This window comes from Miniopterus schreibersii, assembly GCF_964146895.1.
Source record: "Miniopterus schreibersii genome assembly, chromosome: 4".
Lineage (NCBI taxonomy): Eukaryota > Metazoa > Chordata > Mammalia > Chiroptera > Miniopteridae > Miniopterus > Miniopterus schreibersii.
The window spans coordinates 67797442-67822655 of NC_138105.1; the positions used below are offsets into that span (position 1 = coordinate 67797442).

Consider the following 25214-nt stretch of genomic DNA (forward strand, 5'->3'; position numbering starts at 1 on the left):
TCATCAGTCTTCTGGGCAGGGAAGTCTTGAAGTCCATCCCCTGCCTTGGGGTGGGCCATACAGGACAGGGAGATGGGGAAGGAGCTGGAGGAAGGAACTGTGTCTCTGACTCCTGGTCCAAGCCTCTCTCCTCGAGATACGGGTGAGCTGGCTGATGGTTGGGAGTCAAGAAACAGACTTTAGCAGTTCTTGTGGTCGCCAATAATTTCCACATAGGGCAGCCCCACAGGCCAAGTGTCCCGAGGCCAGTAGCGGACTTTGAGGGTTTGGTCCGGCATCTCGTACCTGGCGTCCACCAAGGCCATGGTCACCATGCCATAAGGGAAGGTGATGCTGATGAGCAAATGCCTGTGGGACGCAGGGAGAGGTTAGTGAGGGTGCAAAATGCCTTTGCAGCCAGCTGGACGTCCCCAACCCCAACTGGGTCCTCTCCTTACTTCTCATGGATCCTGACCACCCAAAGGAACCTTCTGGAACTGACCCCCTGATTGCAGCCAATTGCATCCCAAACACACAAGACCCAGGATTGGTGCCTTCCCTCCATGTCCCCAGGCTGCCGCTCCCAACTCTGGGATCTGAGATTTTTCTGGTTCTGGGGCCCTGGCCCGCAGGGGAGGCGCTTACCAGATGCTGTGCAGGTATGAGAAATTAATCTGCTGCCAGAAACTGCAAAGGAAGCGGTCGCTGATCCAGCTGGTCAATGCAAAGGCCCACAAAACCACGGAGACCTCAATGAGATGCCGGAGCTCCTTATTATTGGTCCTAGGGAAGGCAGAAGGGAGATGAGAGCCTGACTCAGAGATGGAGCCTGCAGGGGCTGATGGGAAATTCCTCCACCAAAGAGATGCTGCTGGGAAGAGGGAAGGATCCGAGGTGGGGGGGAGGGGGGCTCATCTGCTCTTATGGCCAACATTTGCAGAGCACTGACAGGATGCCAAGTGCACTTCAACAAGTCCTTTGGATAGAAACTCAGCCCTCACCACAATGCTAATATTCCCATTTCGTAGGTGAGAAAACTGAGACCCATGAGATGAAGTTATGCCCCACCCCAGGGTTATGCAGCTAATAAGGGGCAGAGCTGGGGTCTGAACCAGAGTTGTCAGATTGCAGAGTCTTAACCAACAAGCCTTTCTGTGTCTGTGCTTGTGTGTTTGGGTGCATGGGTGTGTGGGTGTGTATGCATCTGTGAGTACGTGCTTGAAAATTCTTGTCTGCACGGCTATGAGAATGCGAGTGTCTGTGGGGGGGAGGGTAAGTCTCTGATGACCCTGCGTTGGGATGACTCAAGGACAGCGTCTGGGTTTCCCCGACAGCAGGGCTCACCCAGTGTCCCTTAGGAAAGAGAGTATCGGGGATTAATAAGGCACAAACTCCTTTATGGTTAAAAGCACAGGCCCTGCCCGCTGGCCTGAAATGAGACCGTTTGAACAACAGAAAGAGCATAATGAGTAGGAACTGGTGAGATCTGAGTAAAGCCTGTGGTCTCGTCAACAGTGTTGTCCAGTTGTCAATTCCCTCCTTTTGAGGTTGTACTTCGGTCTCATAAAATGCTGCCACTGGTGGGGTTGGGGGCTGGGAGAAACCGGAGGAAGGGTACACAGGACTCGGTACTGTTTTTGCAACTCACTGTGAGTCTGTCATTATTTCAAAATAGAAAGTAAGCCCTAGCTGGTTTGGCTCAGTGTTTAGAGTATCGGCCTGCACACCGAAGGGTTGCGGGTTCAATCCCCGGCCCGGTCAGGGAGCGTGCGGGAGACAACCAATCGATGTGTCTCTCTCACATCAAGGTTCCTCTCTCCCCCCCTTTCCACTCTCTCTAAAAAAAAAAAAAAAAAGGAAAAATACCCTCAGTGAGGATTAACAACAACAAAAAAATAAAAAGTAAAAAATGTAGCACAGTGGCCCAAATGGGTTAAAACATTTCAGAAATGTAAACATCCTTGACTTCATAAGTATACTTAGAAACAAAACCAACCTCACTGGCCCCCACTAGAGATGGCCAAGGCGCCAAATCAACGCTGATAAACGGGGGGGAAGGAACCAATGGTCTCCCCTGTCTTTCCTGCTCAAACTCCACTGCAGGGTGGACGAGTGAGAGCCTTTGACGGGAGAAGCCCAGCCCATGAATGCAGAGGGAAGACCCGAATCTGCAGATCGCCCTTTCGCACCCAGATCACGGACGGAGGCAGGGGCGCCCGTGGCTGCTGAAGTCATTAGGTGACGGGTCAGTGGAAACTTTCTAATAAAGGAACAGGCGACATCATTCAAATCCCCTGATCGACCTTAACAGCGCTAAATGTGGGACAAGCGCTCATCCTGCAGCCCTAACGGGATGGAACGAGGAACACCCAGCACTGCACATGAAACATACCGGCCCCCAAAATTTAAACCTGAGCCCTGGCCAGCTAGCTCAGCTGGTTAGAGTGCTGTCCCCATATGCTAAGGTGGAGGGTTGGCTCCCCAGTCCCGGCACATACAAGGGTCAACCAGTGAGGGCCTAAGTGAGTGGAAGAGCAGGTCGGTGTTCCTCCCTCCCCCTCTCTCTCCCTAAAATCAATAAATAAAAAATTTAAACCTAAATCTAGATCTAACTATTAATTTGCAGGAAATACAAAAAATAAGGAAACTCATTGAAAGGTGCCATAAGAAGCAGAATGCGGGATGTTCTACAGGACAAATGACCAAGTGTGTGTTCAGCAGACATGAGCAAAGGGAGAGGGAGGGACTGATAGGAAATAAAGACCAAAGAGACCGATTTGGATCCTGACTTAAATAAGACCAGGTGTGAGAGGGCATCTGAGAAACTGAGCAAACGTCAGTGAGAACTGGGTATTGGGCACTGTGTAAGGCCGCAGCGTTACCTTTGTTAGAAGCGTGTGTCCTGTCTTCCGTTTGTCCCTCTAGATTTTTCCCTGCCCTTCTTCACTCTGCCCTATGACCTGGGGGCAGTGGGGGGCAGTGCCGGGCTCTGTGGACCAAATCAGAGCCTCCCTTGTCCTTGGACTTCCAGTTGGGTTGGCCAATAAGGAGCCCCAGCGGGAAACCAAAGGGTAGGGAGGGTCCTGCTAGATTTATTTCCAGGGCTCCCTCCCTGTGGGGTTGGCGCAGGCTGGCTGCAACCGGCTACCGGAGGCCACAGCTCTCACCAAGGACACCTTGCGGGCTCTCTCCTTCCAGATCCAGATTCTTGCAATTACTCCCTCCCATGACCCCTCACCCCAGGTCTCCCGATGGTCCTAGAATCGCACTCTTATTAGCACAGGGGTTTTAAATGATTCCTGGTGATTTTCCCCCACCCGGCCCTCTCCTTCGTAAACAACCCTTTTATGCAACTCTCCTCACATGGCCCCATTTGAGATTCCCTCTCTACCCTGCTAAGACCTAGTATGGGTTAAAAAGGAATTCTTTATTGGGAGAGTGAAATCCTGAACAATTAACGGGTGCCATGATATGAAGTCTGAGGGGGAAACATATAGCACAGGCTGGCAAAATGTTGATGGTTGTTGGGGCTGGTTAGTGGGCACAGGGAGGTTTATGGTGCAACACTCTCTGCTTGTATATATGTTGGGGGCTTCAAAATAAAAAATGACAAGCTCTGCAGTCAGACAGCTCTAGGTTCAAACCTGGCTCTGCCCATTGTTTGTGGTTAAGCTTGAGCATGGAGTCAGCAAGACCTCCACGCCCGGTGAGTGAGTGAGTACTGGGGGGGGAGAGGGTGGTCTGGGGGGGCACCTCCAGGGCACCTGCAGCTACCACCCACTTCTTGTACTCCTGGAACACGATGTACAGGATGTGCACGGCAATGCTGTTGAGGGCATAGGCGTTGACCGTAGGCCTCAGGAAGGACAGGAAGGTACTGACCATGGTGGTGATGACGACCAGGCAGGTAAACTGGAGCCTGGAGGGAGATGGGATCAGCTGTGGGGTGGTTGAGGCGGGGCCTTGGGAGGGGGTCAGGCAGGTCACATGGAGCTCTTGTTGGGGGGAAGATGAGGAAAGGGAATGGGTCCCAAGGAGCCCAATTGGGCTCAGAGAAAGGTCTGGAAGCTCCCAGGTGTGCTCAGCAGAGGATCTCAGGGCCCAGGTGAGTCTGTGAAGGATGCCAGGGCCCAGGTGGGATTAAGGAAGAAAATGCAGGGGTCCCAGAAGCTATCATTCAAGGGATCTTGGAAAGCTCAGAAGAGTCCAGTAGGGTCAGGAGAGAATTTCAGAGGGGTCTCAGGTCAAGAGGGGGGACTAGGAGGATAATATGAAAGATTCCAGGGAGCCCAGGGTCAGGGGATAGGTCCCTGGGGCCCGGGTAAGCTTAGGCATAGGGTCCTAGGACCTCCCCCCCCCAGGTAAGCTCAGACAGGACCTAGAGAAGGTCCCAGGCTATCTGGGGAAGAATTCTAGGAGTTCCAAGTACACTTAGAGGAGGGGGCCCTGGAGCACATTTAAGTCAGGCAAGGTCAGGAGAAAGTCCTGGTGTAGTCAGGGGAGGGATTTCGAGGACCACAGAGGACTCAGGGAGGGGACCCAGGAGCCCAGGTGGGCTCCAACAGGATCACCAGGGGGCCAGTCCCCATCCCACCTGCTTTCCCCTAAGAAGGCGGGAAAGTAGCAGCGGGGCATCCACACGCAGTAGCCACCGGCCAGCAGCCACAGGATAGAGATCTCGTCCAGCAGCTGGCCCAGGAAGCTGAGTGTCATGTGGAAGTACATGGAGAACAGGCCTGGAGCAAGAGACAAAGGCAGGCGGTCAAGGAGGTGTCCCCTGCCACCCCAGGGCCCCACTGCCACAGACCCCCACCTACCGATGACCATGAAGAGGACACAGAGGGCGTAAATGCAGCGGGAGCGTTTCTGGGCATATGGGTGCATCAGGAACAGCATGAGAGGCCCAAAGATGAAGAAGGTGACATTGCTGAACTGGAGAAGAGGGGGACATGGGGAGGGGGTGTCAGGCAGGAGAGGCAGAGGGAGGCTGCCCCTATGTCAAAACTCTCAGGCCTGAGCCAGTAGGTCACCTGTCTCCTTCCAGGCAATGAATCAACCCAGAGTTTGTCAAGTCTTTCAGCGGATCTTGGCAGTCAGTGGGTGGTCCGTAGATCCATAACTCCACCCATTATCCTATGGATTCATTCGTTCATTCGTTATAGTGGCAAAGACTATATACTAACATTCTACCTACACTCTCCCCCTTTTCCTTATAAAAATAGTGTTCCAAGTTTTAGGTAGGCACACGGCTACTCATCTAAAGACTACATTTCGCAGCCTTCCTTGCGACACACCGTGCCCTGGTGACTTGGTGTGGCAACGGGGGAGAGGAATGCGAGCGACTCTATTGCTTCCAGGCCATTTCTTAATAAGCAGCTTAAGGCTTGCGTTCCACTTCCTGTGGACTGAAATGCAGCTGAACCTGTATCTTAAGTTATGTGTACCTCCTTTCTTCCTTGCTAAATAAACCCGAATTCCATTCAAGCATCAGGAGGACATGGCTTTCAGAGATGCAGGATTTAGCCCCAGGTCATGGGTCATTCCCGTGCCTGCCAATGGCTGGTTGAGGAATACAGGTGTGATGTAATTCTGGCCCTGAAACATGATGGAAGGTCTGATGAGGGGCCTCCGGGAAAGTTCTCTTTACTGAAATCAGGCCCAGTGAAAAGGCCTTTGGACATTTGCATGATGTTTAAGATGTGGCAGCTCTTTTGCAACCATGAGGAAACCAGGCTGAAAGCAAAAACAAATAGTTGAGAACAGTGGTTCTCAAACTTTTTGTCTCAAGACCCTCTTATATTCTTGACCATTATTGAAGACCTCAAAGACCTTTTGTTTATTCAAGCTACATCTACCAAGAGTGACTGTGGTAGAAACTGAGTCCAACAATGTTTTAAAATACGTTACTGCACAAGCACACGTTCCCTGGGTTGCCAGAGAGGTTATGTCATCACACGCATGGGGCCTCTGAAAGATTCCATTGTATCTTTGTGAGATAAGGAGAGTGGAAAAAGGCAAGTTATATCTCCATATTATTATGAAAATAATTTAGACCTCAAGGAATTTCTGGAAGGGCCTCAGGGACCCCAGGGAGTCCCTGGACAATATTTCGAGAACCACTTCTCTGGGGATATTAGAGCAGAAAGATGGAAAGAGCCAAGAAGCTTGGATGATGTTGAACTGCTGAGTTAACCTATTCCAGGACCATCTACATCCGGGTTTCTATTTTAAAAATAATAATAAGATGTTGTCCTTTCTGTTTAAGCTGTTTTTTAGTTGGGTGTTTCATTTGAAACCAAAGCTTTCCCATTAATGGGCTTCAGGATCAAAGAGACATAGGATTGGATCCATGCTACCACACTAATTGTGGGGTAATTTCAATGCCCTAGCCCTTTATCTCTACTTTTGTGACATATGCATAATGTCACCTGCCTCTTCATGCTGTTGACCCAAATGTCTCCAGACCTCACTAGCCTATGAGTACAATTAAGGTCACAAGAACATTTGCACCAGAATTTCAATGGCTCGAAAGTCTCTAAGTCTGACACAGGACTTCAATACCCTCAAAGTCTCCCCCAGGTATGTGGGGGCTACAGTTAATATCTCACATGAGCTCAGAAACAAGTGTTCTCGTGGTCTTCTTGACCCGCCAATTTGAGGTGAGCCAGCTAGCTAGCTTGCTCAATTACACCCTTCCCTCCCCAATAAAATCTTCTCCTTGTAAAGGTCTTCTCAACTGTGTCCCATCTTAGCGAAGGAATTGCGCCCTGTTAACTAGAGTGCTCTGTTAGTTTTTCAGAACCCTGATCTTAAGGACACTAACTCAAGAATACAGAGCTCAGTGATGGGTGAGGGGAACTCGTTCACCTAATACAATATCACCCCCTGTGAGCCTAGGTCCTGGGAGAGCCTGTACAAGTTCCCGTGGGAGGCATCCTCCTGAGTCTAGAAAAGCCCACGGCTCTCCTTGGGTCATGGTGGAACCAGCTCAAAGGTCACAGTTTGAGGATCCAGCCTTGGCAAGCTGTTTTCCCAGTCCACGGTCCCACCCACACCCTTGTTTTCCATGCCCAGGTCTCTTGTGCCCATCGATGGACAAGGTCAGACACAGCTCTGGGACAGACGCTGGTTCACATTGGCTGTTCTAGAACCGAGAGGTAGCCCTGCCGCACACTCGCCCTGTCTGTATCATGAGCCCCCACCCCACTGGAGTAGGCGCCTATCCCAAACCGGGCCAATCAGATCTTCTCTTTGGGGATTTAAAACTTGAAGCGGGCGGAGCCGGTGCGCGCAGGTCGCCCTCGTCCCCTCCGGGCCTTGTATCCGCACATCCCGCTGCTGCACCGCTTTCTGCCCCCGGACCGCAAAGCCCTCGGCGACCAGGACGTGAAGGACGAATTTAGGAGACATGACACGGTTGGTTCGGACGAGGCCCGACGTTTCTTGGAGGAATGGGAGGCGCATGCAGCAGTGCCATGGCCACAAGCTAACGAAAACAGCCAAAATTCGACTGAAAAAGCATGCTTTGGAACAGCCCTGCCAGAAGAAAAACTTGATGACTTTCGTGATGAACAAATAGAACAGCTGCAGGAGCTGATGCAAGAAGCCACGACACCCAATAGGCAATTTAGTATCACTGAGCCTGGGAAACCAAAATGTTCGTCTATACAGTAAAGCTTAACAAGCATTTACAGTTCAAAACCCCTTATTTTAACTGTCATTGGTTTTAAAAATTTGGGCTTTTAGGCTTTGAAGAGTGCCTGGTGTAATGAAATATATATTTTTTGTTGGGGGATGTTATGAATGCTCACTGCAGTGTATGGATCAGGTCACCCGTGGACGGAATTTTACATGAGAGAGGAGTAACAGTACTTGCCAGATGGGATTCAATTATTGGACTAAATAAGGAAGAACCGCTCTAAACAGGACAAACTTGTGGAATTTTGCAAAACAAATTTATGTATAAATTTGTTTTTAATGCTATTCTTGTTCGAGCATTAGCCTCATGGTTTTAGTTTCATCAGATAAGTACATCATGATAATACGGATGTAGACTTCCAGCCAGATTATTTATGTAAATACATTGTCATCTTAAAAGTTTCATCATTCCTATTTTCAAAAATAAATAAATAAATAAAAATAAAACTTGAAGCAGACACAGAGCCTGAGAGTTACCAAAATTGAGTTGCACAGTTGACAGTTCTCTAGCCAGGCGTTGGGATATTGTCATGATATTTAAGATATGGAAGCCGTCTTGCCACCATGAGGAGATGAGGCTGAGAGTAAAAACAAACACTCGAGGGCAGTTTTTCCCCTTCAGCTGAATCCTCCAGCCCTGCACTAGGCCACAGCCCTCCCAAGCAACTCATCTTTCCATTTTCTAAAATATTTCAGTATTTTTATAATGCATTCTCTTTTTTGTTCATTTATTTGTTTGGTTGGTTTTTTGCTTAAGCTAACTTTCTATTGTTTGAATCCAACAAAACCACCACCACCAGTATATTAGCTAGGCTTCTTTGGTAGCAAGCAACAGAAAATGATTCTGGTGAACTTACACAATTAATATTACATATGTGAGAGTGTGTGTGTGCGCACACGTAATTACGTACTTAATTGACTCATTCATTCATTTATTATGTGGAGCTCATTAATCAAAGGAATTGCAGAGACAAGAAAAACCAGAAACCAAAACAGCTCTGACCCTTGAATGGACAATCTCTTCAAGGGACAACTTTGGGCATGAATGAAAACAACTATGTTCAGTCCTTATGTCCAAGCCCAAGATTCAAATTCTGGAGTGTAGTCTGGGCCACATCCCACAGCTGACCAGAGGAGGGGGAGCACCTTGATTGACCATGGATACCAAACGGGCAAAATCCCGAACAAACCTGCTCCCCTCTCTGACTTCAACCAAACACCAGCCGTTGGGCATATCAACACAGGCCTGAAGATGCTGAGTCAACCAGTCTCCCAAACTTTAAAGCCTCCATTTAAAATACATCTGTCACTTTAAACTCTAAATAAAATAAAATACATCTGTGACTCCCATAATTCAAATCCAAGCTCTTAAACTTGGCTTATAAACTCCCTCCATTACTCATTTATTTGCTCCACATCAACTTTATAATCTTTGTGGAAGGCATAACTCAGTTCCTTCTAATGAGCCGTACTTACTCCTATTTCTTACCTCCAAGAATTTGCACATGCTGTTCCCACTGCCTAGAACACTTTGTTCTCCACCCACCCTCAGTCCCCTTGCCAGGCCAGCTACTACTTCATCTGTCACCTGGATATCACTTTCTCATAAAGACTTCCCAATTTCCCAAGGCAGGGCTAGGTAGCCTTCCTTTGTGCCCATTGCTGTCCCACTTCCTAACACTTGTCCAGCTGCTCTGGAACCGTCTGGCTGTCCTGCTAAACTCAGCTTTGATTACACAGGTTGTGTCTTCTCCAGTCCCTATTGTAACCTCAGGAACCAGAATGTAGTAGGTAATCAATATTTCTTGCTGACTAGATCTCAAAATAGATTCAGGTGGATCATCCATCACATGCATGAAAATACTTGACAGAGGTCTTCCATCCAGAAAGTTCTGGATAGAAGACACTACGACTGCTACTGTCTCATCTTTTGACCACACACCTTTGCAGAGATTTTAATACTTGCACACACCCCGAAGTCCAGGGTTCTAGTTCTTGTTGGGCAATGAAAAAATTGAATCTCAGCGACTTCTCTGAGGTCACATGGCTCTGGAAGACTCTGAAACTTGATTTGCCCCCTGCCTTGGAAGACGGGAAGATGAGACAGGTGGCAATGATGAAAGGGGGCTCCCCTGCTTCAAGAAATAGCAAGGGCTGCTGCTGTTTTTGTTGAGGGAGACAATAATAACAAGCTTTATAGTGGTGTAGCTGCTCCAAGCTCAGACATACCAGCAGAACTGCGGTAGGAGTTTGAAATTGTGCCCCAGTGTGCAGAATGAGGGCAGAGCACCAGGTGGAGCCTATGACTAATAAGCGACACTGGCTCCGGAATCTCTGATAGCATCAGAGAAGATGCCAGTGTGTCCTCCCTGCCCTCCAGGGCTGGGCCCCCATGTTTCCCAACCACTGGCCCCACCCAGACTCGGTGGAGGCAGGAGAGGCACTGTCCGGGATCGTGTCCAGAGCCAGCCCGGCCCTCAGCTCTGGACGCACCTGAGCTGGACTCCCTGGGTCCCAACTGTAGCAGATGCCTTCTCATTCATTCATTTATTCATTCGCTCCACAACCATTCCTTCAGTGCCTACTATGTGCTCAAGGACCTTAGCAGTGTCCGAAAACAAGGTCCCTGCCTTCACCATGTGTATCCAGTCAGGGTTTGGAGGACATTCTGTGCCCCAATTTCCTCCTTTACCTCTGAGTGCCAGGGTGGAGATTAAAGAGCCAAGCGCCACGGGCCAGGATTTGGCTGTTTTATTCACTGCTTCGAACCCTGCAGTGTCTAGAACACTGCCTGGCACACAGTAGGTGCCCAGTAAATGTTTGTAGATAATAATGCATGCAAGAGAACGTGAATAAGGCCCATGTGTGCCTGCACGGGTGCCGTCGACTGTGTACAACCGTGTGCTGTTATTCTGTTTATTTTTTAAAATATGTCTGTATTGATTTGAGAGAGAGGGAGAGGGAGAGAGAGAGAGAAACATCAATGATGAAAGAGTCATTGATCGCTGCCTCCTGCACGCCCCCTGCTGGGGACTGAGGCCAAAACCCGGGCATGTGCCCTGACCGGGAATCGAACCACATCTCCTGGATCCTCCGTCGACACTTAACCGCTGAGCCAGCGCCACCACGCAGGCCAGGCCCTGTTATTCTAATATGTTTGCTCTTTTTATTACCCAGCCCCCAGCAGGGTGTCTAGTAAATAGAAGTGGCTGGTTACCTCAGGGCTAGAAGAAGGAAAGGAGAGATCCAGGAGGGAGGGAGGGAGGGAGGGAGGGAGAGATTTGCCTGAATTGACTCCCTGCCTCAAGCCCCTTTCTCATTTACCCCAACCACCCTGGGCTGAGCCTGAAGCCCCCACAACCACCCCCCCTACCATCCCCACTAACAGCTTCTCTGCAAATCTGGTTTCCCTGGAGGAGCCCATGATTCATTCCTACCACATCTGTGCCCTCCCCACTGGACTGTGACTTCCGTGAGGACAAGAAACACCTGTTTTATCCTCAGCTGTGTCCCCAACACCTATCCCGCTGGGCACCCAAGAGACACTCCAGAAAAGCCTGCTGAGTTAATCGAGTCAATGAACGTGGCCAAGACTGCCCCACAGGCTCTCCCCAGGGCCAAAGCTCAGACCCCCCCCCACACACACACTGGCGCTGGCACCTGGCCAGGACCCCAGCTGCATCCATTTAACAGGTGCACACAAATGTTGGTGCTGGGTGGGGGTGGAGCAATAGTACCAGCCAAGCCACAATCCCTCCCTGCACGGGACTTACTTTCATGAATTCAGATGCACAGAATTAATTGTTAATGACTCAGTAACCGACTGGCCTCACAGCACTGTGGTTAAGTGAGAGACTCGGGGACCAGGTGGCCTGGGTTTCATGCTGAACTTCCAGCATTTGCAACTTTCCTGCACTGGCAATTACATGCTGTGCGACCCTGGGAAGAAAACATAACCTCTCTGAGCCTTTATTTAGCCATCTGCACAATGGGAGAATAAGAGTACCTACTTCATAGAATTGTCGTGAGGATTAAATAAAATTAATAAACGTTAGCGCTAGCCTTGTGGCTCAGTTGGTTGGAGCACTGTCCCATACGCCAAAAAAAGGTTATGGGTTCAATCCTTGCTCGGGGCACACACAGGAGGCAACTGATCCATGTTTCTCTTTCACATCGATGTTTCTCTCTCTCTCTCCCTTCCTCTCTCTCTAAAAATCAATAAAGCCGTATCCTCGGGTGAAGGTTAAAAAACAAATTAAGAAACATCAAATGTAATTAACACATCAACGCTTTTGCATCTCTGTGCTATGTTTACTTGAAATAATAATAGCTTCGATTTATTAAATGATTAGGATGCGCCAGAATCTGTGAGGTTTTTTAATATCTCTATTTTTAAATTGAGCTATAATTCCCATACTATCAAATTCATTCTTTTAAAGTGTACAAGTCAGTGGGTCTTAGTTTTTTCACAAGGTTGTGCAACTCTCATCACTATCTAATTTCTGAACACTTCCTCACCCCCAAGGAGAATTCCCACCCCACTGGCAGTCACTCCCCACCCCCTCCCCCACCCCTGACACCCACTCGCCCACTTCCTCTCCGTGGATGTGCCCGGCCTGGACATTTCACGTAAACAGAATCGCACACTGTGTGGCCTGTTGCGTCTGGCTGCTCTCACTGAGCACCTGTGTCCAAGGGCCATCTGCACTGTAGCTCTAGTCAGCGCCTCTCGCCTTTCACGGCTGAGTAATACTCTGTGGTATGAACAGGCCAGTGTGTCATCCAGGTTGCCTAGAACCTGCTTCACCTTCTCCAGGGTTCTGTGAGTTAAGTACTATCAACAGTACCCTTAACTTCTGTTATCGCCTGTCTCCTCCATCCCCCAGGACGCCAGCCCCAGGAGGGCAGGCACTATTGGCTGCTTTGATCACCACCGTGTCCCCAGAGCCTGAACAGTGCCTGGCTCAATCAATTCTTGTTGATTAATGAGCAAAACGAGGGGTTGCTGTTCCCTTGAATCAGATCCGTCCCCCTAGGAGGCCAGCAGGGTGGGGACCGCAAATGCCTGTTTTTCCAATGGAGAAAAGAGGTCCAGAGGGACCTATCAAGTCTGGGCCCTGGATGTGTCATGAGCATGATTACCAGTTTCCTGTGGATAATTATTCAATTAATGGTGTCTGTCCTCCCTGAGGGCAGGGACCAGGCCCTCGTGGTTTTCTGCAGGGCCTGGCAGACCGGAGATGCCCGAAATTAATTGCTTTTGCTGTGAATGTTGATGAGGAAATGGGCAGAGAAGGGAGGTGTGATGTAGAGCTCATGAGACCTGCTAGTCACAGCCAGGGGCTCGGAGAGGGGCCAGGCCTCCTACCTGAGTCACACAACATTCAGGGAAGACGGGGACTGGAATCACCACCTGGCAGAGGCCAGGGGTAGGGAAGGCTCCACTGGGAGAGGAGGTGGGAAGGCTGCTGGAGATGCAGGCACTGCGGCCTACACCCCGACACTCCCTTCTCGCTGATCCCCTCTCTCCCACACCCACCCGCCACAGGCCTCCTACTCACTCCTGTCTCCCTGCCTTTGCCTGTGCTGTTCCCTCACCAGCCATGCAACCCCTCTATTCTATATCCAAACATTTGAGAGGGAGCTTTCTGGAGCTGATGAGATTCAGAGCGTCTGAAGCTTTGGCAGGATCCTGAGGAAGAATTCAGCAGCACACCTGCCTCTGGGAGCCGGCATCTCCTAAGATGCCAACAGCCTGGAAGGAGGCCACATCTGGAGGCCACCAAACCCAAGCAAATGGGTGCAAACTGGAGAAGCCTACACCTTGACTTCTCCCCCTGCCCCACCTGATCCAGCCACTCCCACACCCCTGACCTCTGTTCCTGTTAGATATATTCTCTTGGCTCTCCTGGCTGTCTATGAAATCAACCAGGTGCCCCTTGTGCCTCTACATCAGTGACTCTCCCATGCCCCAAAAGCCACCCATGGCTCCCCAGTGCCCTCCCAACAGAGCACACACTCCTCTACCCAGCATTCCTGATTTGGCCCTGGAAACCTCACAGCCCTTTCTTTCACCCTTGGTCCTTCCCACACAGGTGGCCTGGGCTCTGGTTCAAGCCACCTGCTGTTCTCTGTCACCGAAACACCTTTGCAAATGCTAGAGAACACTTATGCATTCTTTAAGTATTGAGGTTCCCTCCCCATTCAGCAAGTGGAGGCCTCATACCCCACCCCCATGGCTCCCCACCAACTCGATTCTGGCCCCTGTCTCTCCCTTTGCCACAAACTGACCATGGGGCTGGGGGACTCATCTCTAATTCTGAAACTCCCTCCACATCCTAGGACGCTGAGACTCTGTAGTGCCCCAGGATCACCCAACACAGTTTGGTTTACAGCTTTTTTTTCTTCTTCTTCGGTTAACCCTCACCCCAGGATATTTTCTCCATTGATTTTTAGAAAGAGTGGGAGGGGGGAGGGAAAACAGAGAGAGAGAGAGGAACCTCGATGTGAGAGAGACACATGGATTGGCTGCCTCCCCCATGCGCCCCTGACCAGTCCAGGGATTGAACCTGCAACCCAGGTAGGTGCGCTTGACCGGGAACCCACCCCACGTCCCTTTGGTCTGCGGGCTGACACTGACTACTGAGCACACCAGCTGGAGCGGTTTACAGCATTTTGGTTGAATGAATGAGTCCATCAATGAACAGATACATTTCAAACATTCCAACCCTGCATTCGAAACAGTCATCTTCCTTTCTGCCCATATTCTAACCACAGAAACATACTTTTTCCTTTCTCAAACTGGCCAGCCCCTCATTTACTTCCAGGAGTAAGTCCACCCATTTCCTTTCTGCTGTTCTCTTTTTCCCAGCTCCTACCCAACTTGGAGAACTCCTACTCATCTTTCAAAACCCAACTCTTAGGTGCCCTTCTCTCTGAAGCTTCCCATCACCTGGAGTGAGTCCTCGGGTGCTTCCTTCTTCCATGTCCTGACCATGTGGGCCTGGGCTCCTTCCCCACCCCCCAGGCTCAGAGCTCCTTGCAAGCAGAGCAACAAGAAAGTGTTTTCCAACTATGAGCTGTGACTCCTAAGTGGATCATGATGAAGCCCGTGTGACCAAATGTTTTTAAATTTCTGCTCCATATTTGTCTTTGATTTACATACCTCGCTCGAAAACATGCTTTCAAATAGCTGTGTGGTAGTTCAGCAGAATGTATTCAGCCCTACACAGAGTGGTGAAAATATTACGGCTCCCTTTTTATGTATCCATTTACTCATTGCAATTACAATGACTCAGTGATGACCGCACATAAATCTCACCATCTACTACGACTGTCTCTTTGGTTAAAGTTCCTAGAGGTCCGATATCGGCGTCAAGGGGGCGAGGGTTATTTGTAAATTCCTGTCTTGACACCAGTTGTCAGTTTCCCACACGAAGCTGCAAAACATGCGTGTGCTCGCGTTCACTATGAAATGAACTCGTTTTTGAGAGGCCAAAAAAGAAAAATATCTTGATCTCTATTTGACTGGGTTTGTTTGTTTGTTACATTTAACAATAGCAGAGGTTGCTAAACTTCAACCCTTGTACCAGGTTCAGCCCACTGTTTTGTTTTGTGTGGCTGATGGAGCTAAGAATAATATTGACATTTTTAAAGGGTCAAAAAACTAAAAGAAGAATATCTCATAACACAGGAAAGTTATATGAAATTCACATTTCAGTGTCCACAAATAAATTTTTATAGGCACGTGGGCACACTCCTTTGTTGACCTCTGGCCTATAGCTGCTTCCCAGCTACAGTGGCAGAGCTCAGTCATTTCTACGGAGATTGTGCGGCCCCAAAAGCCAAAAATATCAGCAATCCGGCCTTTACAACAGAAGTTTGCCAACCCCTGAACTCTAAGATTTATTAGTTATGGGGATGGGTTGGAGGTGCTCAGAAGCGTTTGGGGAAAACCCTCTTATAACGTAACGCAGTTCCTCACGCCCTAACCTGTCTGCCAGAGCCTTTTTGATAGAAGTAAAAATACCCAAGTGTGTTTCCACCAGGGAAAGGTGAGTATTGCTTTGTGAAACACTTGTTTCTGTTTGATAAGTATCTGGAAATGCAGGTACTGACTGATAATGGTGTAGAAATCTCCTCATATGTGTCAAGAGCAGAAAGCATTTGGGACCTGCAGCCTCGGAGAGTGTCTGAGTGTTCAGTGTCCTGCGCTGAGAGACTGGCTGGAGGATGGGCCGGAGGAGAAGCCTGCATGAGACCGCGGCTAGACCTGGCCCAGCCCGCACCCCAACCAGCCCTCTCTCGGTGCCTTCGGTGCGGTGGGCTGAACAGAGAACGTTCTGGACCGCGGGGGCTGCCGGGGAATGCCGAGAGCATTCCAGAACCCTGAGCCCTCTTCTCAGCCTGCAGGGATCAGCACGCTCAGCCCCCTCCCATTTTTTCGGTGAGGGTACTGAGCACCAGAAACGGTCGGCGTCTGGCCAGGGGGGACAAGAACCTAGAAGACCCTTGAATCGCAAACTCCTAATCTCCCGGCTCTGGGAAGCCAGGAGGCCAACAGAGTCAGGGCAACCTGACCACTGTGGGGCTGAGCTCCCCCTCCCCCACCTGCCAAAAAACTCTCCTGGAGGTGCCCAGTTCCAATCCGGCTCTAAGGGTCAGGGTGACCCTGGTGTATCCTCAATCTCCCTGAAGGCCCGTTTCCTCGCCTGGAAACCGGGATCAACTCTATAGATGATAAATGGTGAACTCCTAAGTAGTTGTGAAGGTTAAATGAGATTTTTCCTGTCCAATGTTTAGTACAATGCCCGGCACACAGGAAGCACTCAGTAAAGGCCATCACACTGCTCACCATTCATTGATCACCTACTATGTGATACCCACCATCCCAGGAGCTCTAGGAAGGCAAGCCCCCTACCTCGTTCACTGTGGTGTCCCCAGCTTCCCACGTAAGGATAGCATAGATGGGCGTATCTTTGGCTGCTTGCATCTTTCAGGCTTTGGTCAAATCCATTGCCATGCAGGCATCCAAGATTCTGGGGCCCTCCCAGTGTGGGGCTGGGGGAAGGATGACTGACTGTCCTGGTATGCCCAGAGCTGAGGGGTCTCCTGGGACATGGGACTTTCAATGCTGAAACCAGGACAGTCCCCAGCACCCTGGGCTGGGGATACAGCTGAGAACAAAGCAGCCATAGTCATCTCCTTCAGGAAGCCCTCCCTGATCCACCCCTCCCTGCTGGCTTTAGGGGCTACCTCTAGGCCCCCCAGAAGCTGCCTGTGTGTCCCCCATTACGGCACCGTCATCCTGGGTTGCGAATGCCTGGAGTCACTCTTTTCCAGGGTCACTGCTGCCTTTCCAAAGCCTACCACAGAGCCTGATGCCAAATAAAGACAAGTAATGAATGAAAGCCAGTGCTCCTTGCCTGGCTCAGAGAGGCAAACTGCTCAAACAGGATTCCCTGGCGAGGACATGGAGGAGCCAGGCTTTGAACCCGGGTCTGGTGAGGCTCTGCCACCCCCTCAGCCTCCCACCCGGCTGGCCCTCACCGTGTTGTAGAACTCGGCCACCAGCTCCGAATGCTGGAAGTTGCTCTCGCACCAGTCCACCTCGGAGCTCTGGTAAGCGAAGATGCTGGGCATGGTGACGCAGCGCCCGCTGCCCGCTGGCTGCGGCTGGCAGAGAGGAGCTGTGAGCCTAGTAGGGCTGGGCTCAGGTGAGGCGGGGAGAGGACAGCTTGGTGCTCCACAGCACACTGGGAGGAAAAACCTGCTGAGCGGCTCCCCAGTTGCACCAGGGCCACATGGCAATGCCGTAGCAGCTGCCCTGGGCATAAGCAGAGAGGCTGGCACTATCCAGGCAGGGAGGCAGTGGGTGGGATGGGAGGCCCCTCCTCGCCCACTAGGATGAGAGAACAGTAATTTAAAATATAATAATAATAATGAGCCCACTGAGATGAGTGCCCTTGCTAACTCCACTGTACAGAGAAGCAAACTGAGGCAGAAAGAGCAGTCACTTGTCGAGGGCATGCAAGGTGGTAATGCCGAGGCGTGAAAACAGGCCAGCTGAGTCCAGACCCCAGGCTCTTAACGGTCAGGTTTGACTACCTCACGCCATCCAAGCCCCAAGCTGCTGTTGCCCATATCAGAGGCAAGTGGCTGCATGCCCACCCCACTGGGTTCAGCCGGCTCCCTTGCACTACATGACCTTGCCCAATCCTTTCTCCTTTGAGAGCCTCAGTTTTTCTGTCTGTGCCATCAGATGTTGGGCTGGATTGAAGCCATTTTTCTTGGGCAGTCAAGACCTCACATGCCTACAGTGTCACAAAATCCACCAGGGGCCACCTTCAAAGCCCCATGAAGGGAAGAATCTGCAGTTCCAGGTCTGGGGGTCCCTGGTTCTGACTTCCAAGGGCTGTGGAAAGAGTCAGCCAAGATCAGAGTTTGAATTCTGAGTTCCTCCTCTTCCTAAGCTGTGTGACCTTGGATTAGTGAATTCATCTCTCTGTGCCTCAGTTTGCTCATCTGTAATGTGGGAAGGATGGTGATAGACCCAACTATTATAAAGGCACACAGAGCTAAAACAGGTTAGGAGCTTAGCTCACTGCCTAGCTCGGAGTGGGCCTCACAATAAATGGTAATGCGTTTTCTTATTGTAGCTGGCTTTAAATTTTAAGGCAACCTTATAAAATAATAATAATAATGGCACACTTTTACTAACTACTTACCAGTTCCAGGTTCTTTTCTAAGTGCTCAACATTCATTATCTCATTTAATGTTCTTAGCAACTCTAAGAGAGAACTACAGTTATCTCTAGGAGGAAACTGAAGCCCAGAGAAGTTAAACAATTTAGCCAGGGTCACACAGCTGGTAAGTGAGAGTGGGCCAAGCCACTTCGCCTCTCTGAGCCTCAGTTTCCTCCTTCTTAGGGCTGCTGTGAAGCTTTAATGAGCTGATACAGTGCTTCCCTGGGAAGATAATTTTTGGTGATGCAGGGCCTGCATTCAGAATCATTAAGCTGTGTGACAAGTAATCCACTCCCTTTTCAATTCTCAATAGTTCAAGGAGAGGGGCTCAGTTGCCTCTTAACACTTAATCCCTGTGTTTGATTAAAAAGTCCTTCAGTAGGTAACAGTGCCCTGCTGGAATCTTGTGACATTGTTTTCATTGTACTTATTTTTAAATAAGCCTGTCTAATGGCTGGCTATATCTAATGGCAGGGCCTCCAAGTTTCTTTTAAAACATAAATTGATTTAAGCTTTATAATTATGGAGATGGTTACATAAATCTAACATGATTGCATAGAGAGAAATGCACAAATGAATGTAAAAGCTGTTGAAATCTGAATAAAGTCTGTAGATCATATCAGCATAAATTTCCTGGTTTTGAAACGGTATGGTTACCACTGGAGACAACTGAGTAGAGGGTGCACAGACCTCTCTGGGCAATTTCGGCAACTTCTTGTGAATGTATAGTTATTCCAAAAATAGTTCCTTGAAGTAATTGATGTAGATTTTTAATTGGCATGGATATATCAACAAAAGGCGGTATATCCATATACTGGAATATTATTCAGCCTTCAAAAAGAAGGAAATGCTGACACCTGCTACAATACAGATGAACTTTGAGAACATTATGCTCAGTGAAATGAACCAGTCACAAAAAGACAAATACTGTGCAATTCCATTTATATGAGGAACTAGAGTCATTATATTCACAGAGACAGAAAGTAGATGGTGGGAGCCAGGGGCCAGGGAGTTAGGGTTCGATTTCAGTTCGGGAAGATAAGAAAGTTCTGTGGATGGATGGTGGGGATGGTTGTACAACAGTGCGAATGGACTTAACACCACTGAGCTTGTAAACTTACATATTGTTAAGATGGAACATTTCATGTTATGTATATTTTACCACAGTTTTAAAAAGCAATTGATTTGGGTTTTTAAAGGGAGTTTTATTTTACAAAATATCTTAAGTAAATAAGAGTTCAGATGGGAGGTGGGTATAGGAAAATCCCGAGGGTGGTCTGTGAAGGTCAAAAACTTAGGAACTATTGAGGTTGTACAAACTGCAGGCTCCCCCCAGAGCTGGTGCTGAATGAAGAGGCTAATGTTGTTGTTGTTGTTGTTGTTGTCCTCATTGTCTACAAAGTGTCAAATGCTTCCACGTTCACATTCTGCCAGGTGCCCAGACAGCCACCTTTGAGATCCTCTGGCAAGATAAGATGTCAGGTTTGCAGATGAGAGAAGGTTCCCAGAACCTGAATTAAAAGCTCGACCTGACTCTGCATTCCCGCAGAGCAATGACAACCCCACTATTTAGCCAGAGCCCTGGCCTCCAAATGCCCTGTTCAGCTGGGCCAGGAGAGCACACATTCACCCCCACCTCCACCCCCACCCCCACTAAAAGGAGGGAACCTGACTCCTTCCCCTCAAAGGTGCCATGGGGTGGTGGACCAAATGGCCTATGAGGTCCTTCCCTGCTCAAATCCAGGGCAGGGCACAACTGCCAGGATCTGGCTCTTCTGGACCTCATGAAGTCACGCAGCAGGAAGCAAGGTAGTGACATGTGCCCACACCCGGCCCAGCCTGGAGAGCTTGAGAAATCACCCTGCCTAGAGCTGACTAGGGAAATAGGACAGCCACACAGGTATGTGAAGGGTGAGGCAATGCTCTCTGCTGCTCGGAGGAGGAAGGAGGCTAGAGAGCATGCGAAGAGCCAGAGCCTGCGAGGAGGGGTGTGTGAGTTTTCATGGCTGCTGAAACAAATTAGCACAAACAGTGGCTTAAATCAACACACATTTATTACCTTATAGCTCTGGGGGTCATGAGTTCAAAATGGGGCTAAGATCAAGGTGTCAACAGGGCTGCTTCCTGCTGGAGGCTCCAGAGAAGAATCCATTCCTTGCCTTTTCCAGCGTCTAGCGGCTGCCTGCATCCTCTGGCTCGGGCCCCTTTCTCCAGCTCCACAGTGCATCGTCTCCCTGCTGATCCATCATCACACCTCCTTTTCCCTGATGTTGCCCGTCTCCTAAAGGCCCCTGTGATGACGTTGAATCCACCCAGACAACCCCGGATAATCTCCTCTCAAGATCCTTAATTCAATAGCATGTGCAAAATCTCTTTTGCCGCAGAAGGTAACATAGTCCCAAGTTTCAGGAAAGAGGACATGGACATTTGGGGGTAACCATGAATCTCCTTACCACAGAGGGAAGGAGGTAGGCCTGGGGATAGTGGGGCTGGGGGCTGAGAATGGGGAGAAAATAAATTGGGGGGTGAGATGGGCTGGGGGTAAGGACAGAGTTGAGCCCAGAGACTGGGTTGGAATGGGGATTGAGGATGTGGGACTAGAAAGGTGGGGTTGGGGTGGGAAGGGGTTTGGGAAGGGGTTTTAAAAGGGCTTCATAGGCTATGAAGAACATGATTGGGCAGCTGGTGAAATGTAAACATGGACTGTATACTCTAGAAAATAGCATTGTATTGATGTAAGATTTTTGAATTTGATAGTGATTATGTAAGAGTATTCTAGTTCTAAAGAGACACAAGCTTAAATATTTAAGGGTGGAGGCACATATGTCTGCAACTTGCTTTGAAATAGTTCTTGAAAAATGGGGGGGGAGAGAGGGAGGGAGGGAAGGAGGGAGGGAGGGAGGGAGGGAGGGAGGGAGGGAGGGAGGGAGGGAGGGAGGGAGGATGGCAAAATGCTAGTGATTGGTAATTTGGGTGAAAGATACATAGAATTTCGTTGTACTCTTGCAACTTTTCTGTTGCAATTAAAATATTTCAGAATGAAAAGTTGAAAAAAGTTAGCTAATAAAAAGTGTTGGTGAGGCCGTGGCTGGCTTGGCTCAGTGGTTACAGTGTCAGCCTGAGTTCCAAAGGGTCTCCGGTTCAATTCCAGGTCAAAGGCACATACCTCAGTTGCAGGATCGATCCCAGTCCTACGTGTGCAGGAGGCAAAATCAATGTGTCCCTCTCACATTGATTCTCTCTCTCTGTCCCTCTCCTCCACTCTCTCTAAAAAATCAATGGAAAAAATATCATCTGGTGAGAATTTTTTTTTTTAAAGTGTTGGTAAGGGTGTGAAGCAAGGAAACTTGCATCCCCGACTGGTGGAAATGTGACATGGTCAAGGGAGAGGATTTTGGAAAACAATGTACACTGTCTGGTGCATGACTGGGCAAGGCGGGTTGCTGGCTAGACTAGGAATACAGCGTATCTCAGCATCTTAAGAGTGAACATTTATTTCTCATATAAGCAAAGTCCACTGAGTGTGTGCATCTACCCTGGAAGGCTGTCTGTCAAGTGGTCCAGGCTCCTTCCATCTTGTGATGCCTCCATTCTGAACATGTGACCTCCACCCCCAATTTGTGGCTTTTACCACCAACATGAAACTTTCAGGGTGGCCCTCCTAGGATAGGGGAGATATGGCCCACTGGATCCTTAGCCACCTCAGCCCATAAGCACCTTACTTCAGCATACTTTCTATTGGTCAAAAGGAATCACATGACCCCAACTAGAGGCGAGGGTAGCTGGGAAATGTAGTCTCTGGGTGAGTAGCTGCTCTTCAGCTGTACCCCACAGAAAGGGAACCAGAAACTTTGTGACAGAGTGGGCTGCCCCCACCACATCCAGTAAAGTTGCAAATGGCCACATCCTGCATTGGGAACTCTCCTCCAGGATTTACATCCCCCTGAGAAACTCTCACAGGTGGACCCAGGATTCATGCACAAGATCCTTCAGAACAGCCCTGCTAGTCAGAGCAAAACCCTGGAATTGCCTTGAATATTCCTGAATTGTAGATTTGATAAATAAATGGTGGTACCTTCTTTCAATGGAATGCACATAAATAAATGGACAGGGAGGACATGCATTATGTGAATGACTCTCAACAAGAAAATGCTGGACCAAAAAAAAAAAAAAATTAAGACATGTCACAAAACAGTACATTTGTTTATAGAATGATAAAAACAACATCATTATCAACAACAACACAGGCTACATTGAACAAGCAATATTTAGGGCAGGGCTGTTGCTCAGCAGTCACGCACCTGTATGAATGTATCAGTTATTAAAAATATGGCAACACCGGTTGGTAACTAGCTGGTGCTACAAGCCTCCCTCACCCAGTGTGATTCCTGCCCACCCTGGCCTTGTCCCTGTGATGCCACACATTTCACGAGCCAGCAGCTAAAGGGTCAGAACCAGGCAAATATTATTTATATTGCCTTAGGTTTAGGGAGACATGCATATGTGAAAAAATGCTTTTAAAAAAGGGTGGTGGGGTGGGTGGAGGTGCAAGAGGGCATAGAGGGGATAAATGGTGAAGGAAAAAATAAAATGAAGTAAAATGCTTTAAAGAAAGAAAAGGGATGGTGAATGTCAAAGCCTGAAGAGTGGTCATCTCTGTGAGAGAATCAGGGGAGAGAGTCACACAGGGTGTTGCACTGGGGTCAGTGTGCTTCCTTCCTGTTCACCTCCTGATACACCAGCAGAGCCGAGGGAAGATGTCATTTAAGCCCCTCAGGAGCCATCCTCAGAGATGTAGAACTGCTTCTGCTTCAGCTACATCCCCAAGTGGCCTCAGAGTTTCAAGAAATCCATCTCAGTTCATTCCAGCATGGTTTAACTCATTAGTCATTTGGAGAAGCCTTACCAAATACAGTGCAGGATACCCAGTTAAATTTGAATTTCAGGTCAGATAAACAGTGAATAATTTTTGGCATAAGCGTGTCCTAAATATTGCACAGGATCAACTTACACTAAATTGTTTTGCTTGTGTATCTGAAATTCAAATGCAAACAGGCATCCTGTGTTTTTTTTCACTCAGTCTGGCAATCCTAATTTGGAGGACACCAGAAGCCCTGCCCCATTCCTCTCTCCAGCAAGAGATTCCATAATGTGGATCTTTCAGTGCCTGCTCTTGCTCTTCCAAAACCCAGTAATTCCCAGTGGTTATTCTGAGGTTAATCTTCTGTTGTACTCCCTCTATTATCTATCTATAGGGGAATGGTGATGGTTTGGGAGACTTATTGCCAGCTAGAATTTCTGCCAGGTTTTAAAGTTCAAAGGATTTAGGTTTGTAAATCTAACCCCAAGGTCCAATGTTTGTCTTCAGTGTCACAGTTGAAGTCACTGTGGTCCAAAGGGAGAGACTCTGCCTGTCCCTCCCCACCTCCCCTTTCAAAGTGGGTTATGGGTTGAGTTGTGTCCCCCCACAAAAAATGATGTTGGAGTCCTAACTCCCAGGACCTTAGAATGCAACCTTGTTTAGAAATAGGGTCTCTGCAGAGGTGATTAAGTTGAGATCATTAGGGTGAGTCCTAACCACATGGCTGATGTCCCTAGAAAAGAGGAAATTTGGACACTGACGCAGAGAGGGAAGACAATGAGAAGACACAGGGTTAAAGGGATGTATCTACAAGCCAAGCAACACCAGGGATTGCCAGGAAACCACAAGAGGCTGGCAGAGGCAGGAAGAATGCTCCCCTGCAGGTTTCTGAGAGAGTGTCGCCTGCCGAGACTCTGATCTCCCAGGTCTGTGGTACTTTATTACAGAAGCCCTAGGCAACTCATCCAGATTTTGTTTTTCCATCTTGAACCAGACTTGGTGGATTAGACTGTGTTGCCCAGAGCATGGAATAGGATAAAGTGAAAGCTTCCAGTAGGGTGCCCAACTTATCCCAGGATTTTCCCAGTTTTAGTGCTGAGAATCCCACATGCTGGGAAGTCCCAGGAATGTTGGGAGGGTTGCTCATCCGAGCTCCTGGAATGATTTTAGATGGTGTCTGGACACAGCCTCAAACACTCTTGACTCACCTGGTGAGAAAGTTTTCCCTTTTCAATTGTTCAGTTCTTTTGATGATGTCCAGGAGAAAGGCTCCGTTTGGTGATACATGTTTCTCTCTCTCTCTCTCTTTTTTTAAAATCCTTACCTGAGGATATTTTTTCCATTGATTTTTTAGAGAGAATGGAAGGGGGGGGAGAGAGAGAGAAACATCGATGTGAGGGAGACACATCGATTGGTTGCCTCCTGCACTCACCTCACCTGGGGCTGGAGATGGAGCCTGCAACCGAGGTACATGCCCTTCGCCAGGATTCGAACCGGTGACCTTTCAGCCCACAGGTTGACACTCTAACCACTGAGCCAAACCGGCTAGAGTGGTGATACATGTCTTTAATACCTCACTAAAGCTTGCTGATTTCCCTTTTTAAAAAGTTGAAGTTCAAAGTCTGGGGCAGGGAAAACAATATGGTGCTTCCTCAAAGAGGTAAACATAGAGTTACCATGTGAAGCAGTGATTTCACTCCTAGGTATAGACCCAAAAGAACTGAATTCAGGATTCAAACACATACTTGCACACCCATGTTCACAGCAGCATTAATCACAATTTCCAAAAAAAACAGAAGCAACCCAAGGGTCCATCAATGAATGAATAAAATATGGTCCATCCAGACAATGGAATATTATTCACCCTTCAAAAGGTAGGAAATTCTGACACCTGCTACAACATGGATGAACCTTGAGGACATTATGCTCAG

General features: G+C 48.8%; 1 protein-coding gene across 1 annotated transcript; it reads right to left on the reverse strand.

Annotated features, from left to right (window-relative positions):
* Window positions 1-179: 179 nt before the first annotated feature.
* ACER1 (alkaline ceramidase 1) lies at window positions 180-17319 on the reverse strand (the record flags this gene model as incomplete). Its single annotated transcript, XM_081136483.1, has 6 exons — window positions 180-348; window positions 625-762; window positions 3761-3898; window positions 4574-4715; window positions 4797-4911; window positions 17227-17319. The coding sequence occupies 6 exons, from the start codon at window positions 17317-17319 to the stop codon at window positions 180-182; spliced, it is 795 nt and encodes a 264-aa protein (XP_080992609.1).
* Window positions 17320-25214: the final 7895 nt, after the last annotated feature.